Source organism: Prionailurus viverrinus, chromosome B1, assembly GCF_022837055.1.
Source record: "Prionailurus viverrinus isolate Anna chromosome B1, UM_Priviv_1.0, whole genome shotgun sequence".
In the NCBI taxonomy this organism is placed as follows: Eukaryota; Metazoa; Chordata; class Mammalia; order Carnivora; family Felidae; genus Prionailurus; species Prionailurus viverrinus.
Genome location: NC_062564.1, coordinates 51,789,313 through 51,799,219, shown reverse-complemented (window position 1 = coordinate 51,799,219; position 9,907 = coordinate 51,789,313). Strand labels below are relative to the sequence as shown.

The 9,907-nt window shown below is 51.1% G+C and overlaps 1 protein-coding gene across 2 annotated transcripts; it reads left to right on the top strand.

Moving 5' to 3' along the window:
- The first annotated feature begins 554 nt into the window (after window positions 1-554).
- Window positions 555-7,790, top strand: SOX7 (SRY-box transcription factor 7). Of its 2 annotated transcripts, XR_007151856.1 has the most exons (3): window positions 555-1,054; window positions 4,957-6,069; window positions 6,169-7,790. XR_007151856.1 is itself a non-coding variant. In XM_047857532.1 (2 exons), the coding sequence occupies exons 1-2, from the start codon at window positions 817-819 to the stop codon at window positions 5,877-5,879; spliced, it is 1,161 nt and encodes a 386-aa protein (XP_047713488.1). In that variant the 5' UTR covers window positions 555-816; the 3' UTR covers window positions 5,880-7,790. The 2 variants fall into 2 exon arrangements, 1 of the variants encoding a protein (XP_047713488.1); XM_047857532.1 differs by having other exon boundaries at window positions 4,957-7,790.
- Window positions 7,791-9,907: the final 2,117 nt, after the last annotated feature.

The window sequence follows — 9,907 nt, the reverse complement described above, 5'->3', positions numbered from 1 at the left end:
ACCTTAGTGGCGGAGTGAATAAAGGGGAACTGAGAACGCAGACAAGCCCTCAGGACAGCCAGGGAGTCTCGGGGGCGTCGAGGAGGTCCTTAATGAGCGCTGCATAGAATCCCATGCAGAGTGCAGACCCAACCCTTGCCAGTCTCTGGCCGCCAAAGTTGGCTGGGGGCGAAGCTGGTGAAGCCTGGGTCGTTTTAGAAAAAGAGTAGAAATGTTCTCTCAAGAACAGTTCACGGGCTGCTCTGGGAGGATTCATGGTCAATGTCTCTCGCGCCTGGCCCTGACCAGCGAAACCTGTTTGGCTTCGGTTCTTCATGGGATTCCAGGCGCCAGAGGAGTTGGTGGAGCCTGGCTCCGGGAGGCCATCGAGAGTCGGGACAAGGGGCTGGAGTCTGGCTCCCGGTCCGGGGCGAGGTGACTGCGGGGGGCGCCAGCCTCCCGGCTCTGCCACACCTGCACCCGGAGCGGGCGGGACGAGAGGCGTTCCTGGGGGCGTCCAGGCAAGGATTCCCAGGAGGGACTCTGGAGGCAGAGGGGCGGGCCGGGGAGGGCGCCGGGAAGTGGCCCTCCCTCCCATCTCCCCCTCCTGGCAGGTCGGAGCAGGGACGCGGTGGCCCTGGACGCTGGGAGTGGGCCCGCGCCGAGACGGAGGGAGGGGCCGCGCCGCCTTCCAGAGTCATTGGAGGACGCGACCGCCCGAAGCTGATAAATAAGGGGACGGGCCGCGGCTGCCAGCCAAGTTGGACGCCCGACCCGTGCGAGGGCCAGGTCAGCGCCTGCCCGGCGAGGCGAAACGAGGGGACCCCCCGTGCGGCCATGGCCTCGCTGTTGGGAGCTTACCCGTGGCCCGAGGGGCTCGAGTGCCCGGCCCTGGAAGCCGAGCTGTCGGATGGGCTGTCTCCACCGGCCGCCCCCCGCCCTCCGGGGGACAAGGGTTCGGAGAGCCGCATCCGGAGGCCCATGAACGCCTTCATGGTGTGGGCCAAGGACGAGAGGAAACGTCTGGCCGTGCAGAACCCGGACCTGCATAACGCCGAGCTCAGCAAGATGCTGGGTGAGTAAGCAAGCCGGCGGGCGGGGCGCCCCGGGAGGTCGGCAGGCTTGGGGGCTCGGGCGGGGGCGGGCCCGGGGCTCGCGGCTGCGGGCAGGGCGGGGGGCCCTCGAGCTTGCGGAGCGTGGGTAGGAGCCCGCGAGTGGGTATGCGCGGGGAGCGCGGGCGCTGTCTGTGCGGGCGAGGTTGGGCATCTGTGCGAGCGTGGGTGTGCGCTCAGTGCCCGGGATTCAGAGCAGGGACACCTCGACGAGGCCCAAAGTGAAACCGCGCGGCCCACTAGGGTGGGCCAGGAAGCCCACTGGCGGTAACAGGAGCAGAATTTGGGGTCCCAGGGAATAGCGGAGACCCGCGCGCACAGACGGGTTGGAACCGAAACGCAGAGGAGGCCGGGTGGAACCGGTGTTTGCTGGGAATGCCGAAGCGGGAAACCCACCATCCCCTTCACTTTACCACTGGCACAATCACGGAAGGTGGTTGTAACTATTATTAACGAATATTCGTGAAGAGAGAGCTTGTGGGAACGCAGCCCTTCTTTAACTTAATTTTTAAACCAAGAGCGAAAAGTACGCAGAGACTCGATTCGATCATGTATTTCTCAATCGCCGGAGCGTAGATAATTTGATTGGGATGCTCAGGGCCGCCAGCGAGGTCTGTCCCGGGGCCCGCCAATTTCCCAGGGCTGCTGCGCAGTCCCAGCAGGGGCAGTCGGACTGGGGACAGGGACACGCCAGACCGGGGGAGCCCAGAGAAAGGATGTTAGGTCACATCCGAAAAACTGGAGTTCCAGTCGGGTTTCGTCAGGGCTTCTTCTCTCCCACGTCTGGAGCTGAGCACTTTCAGCGCCGCTCTGCTGCTCTACTCCTAACCTTTTTGCCTTTCGATTTATTTTTATTCATTTTAAGTGGTGGAAACCTTTCAAAGCATTTCATAGGCACAGTGGGCGCCAGGACCTGAGAGAAGGGACAGTAGGGATCACCGTAGGCTGCCCTGACCCTCCCCAACCCCACCCTGCCCAGAACTGAGCCTTTTTTTCCTTTTCCCTCTAGAGCTCAGAACTGTGGCGGTGAGGGCTGACACCCATGTTCCTGCTGGCTAAACCTGCTGGTCCGCAGAGAGGGTCCCTCCTGCAGTCCAGGCGTCCATTCAAAGCAGCTGGTTTCAAAAAGCCTGCTACCCATGGGCCAGCCCTCTGGCTAGATGTGTTTAGGACACACTGGTGGGTCAGTGTCTCCATGAGCCGCTTTCTTCATAAAAATATTTAAAATTATATTTCATGCTCCGGTGGCATAAAGACAAACATATTAATACACACAACAGTAAAGTATTTATCTAAAAGTTCATTTGTTTCTTCAGATTTCTTTTTTTAAGTTTATTTATTTATTTTAAGAGAGAGAGACACACACAGTGCGAGTGGGGAGGGGCAGAGAAAGGGGGAGACAGAGAGAGTCCCAAGCAGGTTCCCCACTGTCAGCGCAGAGCCAGATACTGGGCTTGACCTCCAGAACTGATAATGAACTCGAACTCAGGAACCATGAGACCATGACCTGAGCTGAAATCAGAGGTCCGACACTTAACCGATCGAGCCACCCAGGCACCCCTTTTTCTCCAGGTTTCTAAAGAAATGAAAACACTTTTTTTTGTGGACCTCTCCACATTTTTTTCAGTGGGCCCAGGCACTGTGCCTCTTGCTGAAGTGAAGCTCTTGTGACCACAACAGAGTGAGGTTTCTGTTGCGGCCCAGGCCAGAGGTGGGAGAGGAACTCAGGCTGGGGAACCTTCTGCCACCCAGGCTGCCTGCTCCCAGGGAAAGGGCAGGCAGAAAGACCTGCCTGACAAATGCCTCTAGCGAGCTGATGCCTGTTGGCAATTTGCATTTAGACTTCCAGAGGTTATAGTTCATTTTGCAGGAAAGACACTGATTCCTTCCTGCTTAACCACACAGCCCCTGGCCCTGGGCAAGAGGAACCAACATATTTTTAAAATGCAGACTTTCTACACTTGTTAATAAGGGGGTGGCAGGATGATCTACTTCTACTCTATGATCTTGCCCAGCCCTTTCCTTTCTGACCTAGGAAAGAGTCCCAACTCTTTTGACTGTAAGTTTTCCCATCTTCAACATTAAAAATGTCACCCAGTAGCACCCATTTTCAGTATACTATGAATGAGAAGGAACATAAAGACAGTTTTACATTTAGTGGTATTTACAGTGAATATTTGATTAATACTATGACATCCATGTATACTTAGAAACTAGAGTCCCAATTTATAGTCAGTCCACAGACAGGGTGTGGGGTGTGCCTGGATCTTGGGCCTCTTGCAACAACTTTGCAGTCTCAGCCACAGGCTGTGAACTGCTGACCAACCCCAAATCCAGAGTTCCTCACACTTTTCAAGTTGCCCTTTTAAGTGACAGCTAATTATATTAATTGATGACTCTGTCACAACAGTTATAAACTTTCATCCCAGTGGTAGAGTGCTTTTAACAATTGTCATCCTCCAGTGCCTTTGAGGGCCAGGCATCCAGAGTCAGCCAGTGCGGGTACCCAGGCAGCAGTTACACACACCTCTGCACTGGGCCCTGTGCAGAGGGCTTGGGGCAGGACATGTGGCCCCTTTCCTTATAGGGCTTGGGGATGGGGATGCTTACCCTCTGGACCAGTAGGTCTCAAACTTTAGGATACATCAGAGTCATGTGGGGAACTTTTAAATTTGCAGAATCCCAAGTCCGCCCTAGGAGGTAACAATCTAAGGGGTCCAGAAATGACTTTCAGAAAACCAGCAGCCAGAGGGATATGCAATGAATATAGACAGATGAGAGAGGTGCTAAAGCAATTTACAAAAAGATACAAAAGGGAATAAGGATGAATAGAAAATACAAGTGAAACCACCATTTTAGCATCTGTGGGATACAAGCATGGGATGCTTCTTAGAGAGTTTTGCATTGGATAGTATCACAGTACATTTTATAGTGTGAAAAATAGAGTCCCAGGGAAGTTAAAGAATTTGCTTCTGCAAAGAGAATCAAAGACTGAGCAGCTGCCCCCTGCCATAGTGCAAGGGTACTAAGTAGGTGGCAGGAGGCCTTGACATGAGTGTGTGCTGGCACACCTGTGTGCCTGTGCGTGTGTGTGTGTGTGCCTGTGCATACAGGTGTGTGCATGCACTGTGTGTGTGTGTGTGCATACAGGGGGGTGCACGTGCCTGTGCATGCATGTATATGTGCATGTTGCAGGTAGATGCTAGCATTCTGGCCATTGTCTTTATATGGCAGAGTCATAACTGACCTTCAGATATGAGGGATAATGGTCTGTTACCCTAAGTGGGATCCTGTAATTTACTTACATATGTGAAACGATTGACTGAGCCTGAGTTCCTTCACAAGAAGACCTGTGAAATTTATGCCATAAATAAATATAGCATTATTTCCTGAGAGGCAGCAATAATCAGCAAAGGCAGAGAGTTTTCATTAAAATGCACAAATGATTTGTGGACTTGGTCCACGAAGGGTAAAAAAGAGCCCAAGTCAATGTAGTCGTTATATATTTTTATCCTGTGTCTGACCCCGGGGTCTGGTGGGCCCTTCACCGTGAATCCCACATCGCGCACATTTATAGGAGAGGTGATGTGTTGGCGGCCGCTGTTGACTTGAGTGGTTTTGTAGGATGCAAGCGGGAGAGATTGGCTTGGCCTCACAGTGCTAGGGTGCTAGGAAGGGGGTACGAGGGGCGCGGTGTCTTCTGTGTCCTTTGTGGAGTGGGGGAACCCGCGGGTGGGATGAGGGCCGGAGGCTGAGGGCATGTGTCAGTGTGGATGCTGGGAGGCACGAGTGCCTGGGACAAGGTCACCGGCCTCCCCAAGCCGCACGGATGCTGAAAGTGGCCTTCTCTGACCTATGTGAGCAGGAAAGTCGTGGAAGGCGCTGACGCTGTCCCAGAAGAGGCCCTACGTGGACGAGGCGGAGCGGCTGCGCCTGCAGCACATGCAGGACTACCCCAACTACAAGTACCGCCCTCGCAGGAAGAAGCAGGCCAAGCGCCTCTGCAAGCGCGTGGACGCAGGCTTCCTCCTGAGCTCCCTCTCCCGAGACCAGAACGCTCTGCCCGAGAAGCGGGGCGGCGGCCGGGGGGCGCTAGGAGAGAAGGAGGACAGCGGTGAGTACTCCGCGGGCTCCGCCCTGCCCAGCCTGCGGGGCTGCTACCACGAAGGGCCGGCTGGCGGCGGCGGCACCCCGGGCAGCGTGGACACCTACCCCTACGGGCTGCCCACGCCCCCGGAAATGTCGCCCCTGGACGTGCTGGAGCCGGAGCAGACCTTCTTCTCCTCTCCCTGCCAGGAGGAGCATGCGCACTCCCGCCGCATCCCCCACCTGCCAGGGCCCCCTTACTCACCGGAGTACGCCCCCAACCCCCTCCACTGCGGTCACCCCCTGGGCTCCCTGGCCCTTGGCCAGTCCCCAGGCGTCTCTATGATGTCCACTGTACCCGCCTGTCCCCCGTCTCCTGCCTATTACTCCCCTACCACCTACCACCCTCTCCACTCCAACCTCCACGCCCACCTGGGCCAGCTCTCCCCTCCTCCCGAGCACCCCGGTTTTGATGCCCTGGATCAGCTGAGCCAGGTGGAACTCCTGGGGGACATGGATCGCAATGAGTTCGACCAGTACTTGAACACTCCTGGCCACCCAGACTCTGCTGCGGGGGCTGTGGCTCTCAATGGGCATGCCCCGGTCTCCCAGGTGACATCGACAGGCCCCACAGAGACCAGCCTTATCTCCGTACTGGCTGATGCCACGGCCACGTACTACAACAGCTACAGCGTGTCATAGAGTCCGGGGCAGCCAGCCCAGCCCTGCCTCGCCGCAGCCCTCTCCTTCCCGCGCACTGAGCAGAGCCGATGGCGCCGCGCTAGCAGCTTTCCTCCAGCCGCCGGGTGTGCAGGTCTGACCTGTCCTCGGGGCAGAACGGGGTTCTGCGGATCTGAGCGCCCCTTCACTCCCGGCAGCCTGCATTTTGAGGGTATTCCTTCAAATGGGTTCTCATTGACTGCACCCGGGGAATAAGGCAAGTTAGTTGCTGAAAGATGGTTTCCCGGTAGATTTTCCTTTCCATCTCCAGGTCCCCGTCACGGAAACAAATGTGTGAAATCCCAGCGGCTTTCATACATCTCCAGCTTCTGACACAGCCACATGGGGCACAGCCGTCCTGATCTATGGGTCCTCCCGGTGAGGAGATCCCTGAGCTGGGATCCAGGCGACCCCCGCTCCAGTCCCAGTTCTTCCTGGGAGGGTTAGTTCCCACTCGTCTCTCTTCCCCTTCCAGCCCCTCACCCCACCCCCCACCCCCGCCCCCAATCTAGGAAGTGGGGCACAGACTTGATATCTAAGGCCGCTTCCGCTCCAAGGTTTTCTGATCTAGGATTGTTTCAAGGCTAATTAAAAGGAAAACGAAGTTTGACTTAATAAGTTCATTGACGGCCAACCTGGTGATAATTCTGTGTGCATAGCCCAAGAACACGTGGCTTTCTCTGCTTGCACTGCCTTTCAAAATGATCACAGTCTTTCAAAAGGACTCCTCCGACTTGAGAAACAACACCCATCTTGATTTGGAAAATTAACCACTAGGGTTGCCTGCGTCACCGAAAATAGGATTGAATTCAAGCTATTGTTTTTTAAACATATTTTGAAAGATAAATTATTTTTTATTACACACACATTTCAAGAGAATATACACAGCCTGAATATATAGTGTTTGTGGGACACGTACAACACACACACTTTCATGCACACCCTTAAATGCATGTCTGTGCAGCCTAAATCAGATACTCTTGTTGATGTTGGCAACTTCTTGTCAACTCCCTGTTCCTAATGACCCAAAGAGCTGGGAACCTACAGAGCAATGTCACTTACCTCCAATCTAGATATGTTGATTTCTTGAGCGAAATTTCATCATACTCTCCCCCTCTGCAGGTGCAAAAGGAATTTCCTTCTCTCTGTCTCTGAGTCCCCTTCTTCCTTTCCTGGATTTCTTTTTCTCTTCTTCACTGTTCTTCCTCCACCCCTGAATTGGCCATGAATTCAAAGATCCCCTAATTTAAAAATCCTAAGCATGATTCCTATGGCTGTGGTGGGAGTTTGGTCTCCTCACCAGCCAGCTGGTTCTTGGTAACACCTTCAGCCAACACTTCAAAACAACTTCCTTCACTATACTTACTTCCCAAAGAACAGAAACGCACTGTGATCCACAAAATGTTTCTGAGCCCTGACCCCACCCCAAAAACATTTTCATCCTTTTCTCAAAACTCCTTTGAAGGAACATAACTAGCAACAAGCAAGAAGACAGTTGTCTGTCTTTTAATTGCAGCATATTATTATTGCCTGTATGAAATATGTAAGTGTTTTATATATTCTCCTATTTTCAGCTTATATTTTATATTGTTGAGAGATCCTTTGTTTTCTTCCAAGGAGTCCTACTGTAAAATTACTTATAAGATATAATTAATCTTTATGCTATTGCTGTATATACATTTGGTAATAAATAGTAAATCATTGACAATATGATTGGCTGGTGCAGTCCAGAATGTATATTAATAATCTTGTAAAACATTATCACAGACGTTAAGCTAAACTGTTCCCCCCTCCCTTTTTTTTTTTTTAGTAAGAACTACACATGCTTTGGAACGGTTGTAGATATTGATCTGTCTAAAATATTTAATTTAAATAAATGTTTTTGTACCATGACCATGCTATCATTTGAAATAGAGTTTTGTGAACAGAAAAGGTTTTCAAGGGAGGCATAGATATTATACCCAGTTCTACTTTATGGTATTGGTCAAAATATTTTCTACATCAAGGTTTTTTTTTTAAATTATCTTGTAGGGGTGGTTTATTTTATTTTATGAATTATGGTGAAGAGATAAAGCCTAATTTGACATGTTGGAAACAATATTGTTATGATTCACTTTGAAAGAAAAGGATAGTTCATAACCTACCTGCAGAATAATTTTCTCCTCAGGATGACTTCACGCTTGTAAAGTGGAATGAGGTGATTATCAGGTGCTCTCAAGATAAGGCGTAAGTTCTGCCCAATTACTTGCTTCCTTAAGGCTGCTACATTTTTTCCTTCTTCAAAATAATCTAGAAAAATGCCTAGTCTTCCCTCTTTCCTATGCATTTATCGATGTAGCATAACAAGACACCACAGCCTCCCCCAAACCCAGTGGAATGTTGTGGAGAAGGCAGAGAAGCACTCAGATTGGTAATTAGAGGATGTAACATCTTGTGAGGTTTAGGATTAAAATCCCAGCCAAGAAGTGCCTGGAAAAAAACGGATGATTACTTAGTCCCCTTGCGGGTCACCATGCCTGGCTCCTCTCCGTGGGGAAGCAGTTGTAACTTGTTCAACTCAAGGGCAGCCTCGTGTTCTCCCAGGCTCTCTGGGCCAAGAAGTGGGTTCTGGGAGGGCCAAAATGGGCATATGTTTGTCCTTCAATTCCGATCATAATCTATAGTCATTACTTTAATAGCATTTTATAGCTGTAGGGAGATTTATGGCAGGTTTTATGAGCTAATTCTCATCCACAATCTCGGGTGAGGCCCTGTCACCCATCCACCCCTTTGTGCAGCCCGGGACACTGAGGCCCAGTGGGAGGGGGTGCAGTTTAGCTCACCCTGCTCAGTTAGGGGAGGCTGGGGTTCCAGCACTTCATAGATACCTTTGTTCATTGGCAGCATTGCCAAATGGTCTCATAGCTAGAGGCTTCATGCCTTTTTTAGCGCTTCACCATGGCATGGAATTACATGTAGTCCAGTTCATGCCTCTCACAGCCCAGAGAAAGAGAGAATGAACAAAGAGGAAGTATGGGGTCAGAGTTAGATGAGGCCCGAATTCATTGCCATCCAGGCCCAGTCATTGTGGCTGGCTGACAGTGGCAGTCTGCAGGGTCATCAGCTGGCTGGAGGACTCTTCGGGCAGTGTCTGCACAGGACATCGGCCCTCAGCACTGCCAAATGGGCATATTTCATTCCAGGACTTATGGTGGGGGTGGGGGCGTTGTCCCTGCTTCTGGGAGGGCAGGAAACAGGCAGGCCACAGGACTGCTCTTTCACTTTGGCTCAGCTATGAGCGAAACAGTTGTGCCCAGAAGCCAGGAGTACTTTAGAGTTTTAGCTGCTCATTCTGAGAACCCACCTGCCCCCAGTAACAAGAGCACCTTTTTCTTTGCCTGAGAATTGTCTGCTAGAATGTAGCCTGTAGTAAACAGGTTAGGAATGGGCACAAGGGCACCAGAGGGGAATCTCTTCTCCCATCCCATTCTAGAGCACTGAAAAGAGCTGAGGACAGATGGTTTGTAACATTTGTAATTTGCCTACTTTCCTTTTGAAAATTATGCTTTTTATTTCATCTCAAGGAAAGGGATTTGGAAGGAAGGGAGTGGGAGGGAGGGAGAGGAAGAGGAAGGAAGAAAAGAGATCTATCTATTTACCTACCTACCTACCTACCTACCTATCTACTTACGTACTTATCTACCTGTCATCTTTTTAATATATCCATCCAACCATCCATCCATCCACTTATCCACCCACCCCACATACCCATTTATCATCTTTACATCCATCCATCCATCCATCCATCCATCCATCCATCTTGTCTGCCTATTTATCATCTATCTTCTATTGATACTGAAATTCTCAAGACAGTCTTTGTAGAAAATTTAGAGAAGAAAAGATCATCTATTATCCACAACTTTGAGACATTACTGGTAAATTTTTACATATGTCCATCCAGTCTTTAAAAATTTTTTTTGTCTAGTTCTACATGTACATATATCTTTCATAATAGATGTTTTTATTCATTA

Excerpts from the sequence above, each read along its gene's own strand:
- SOX7 (XM_047857532.1), top strand. The coding sequence starts at position 817 with ATGGCCTCGCTGTTGGGAGCTTACCCGTGGCCCGAGGGGCTCGAGTGC. Across the intron at positions 1,055-4,956 it reads CGAGCTCAGCAAGATGCTGG|GAAAGTCGTGGAAGGCGCTG; the intron begins GTGAGTAAGCAA and ends CTATGTGAGCAG.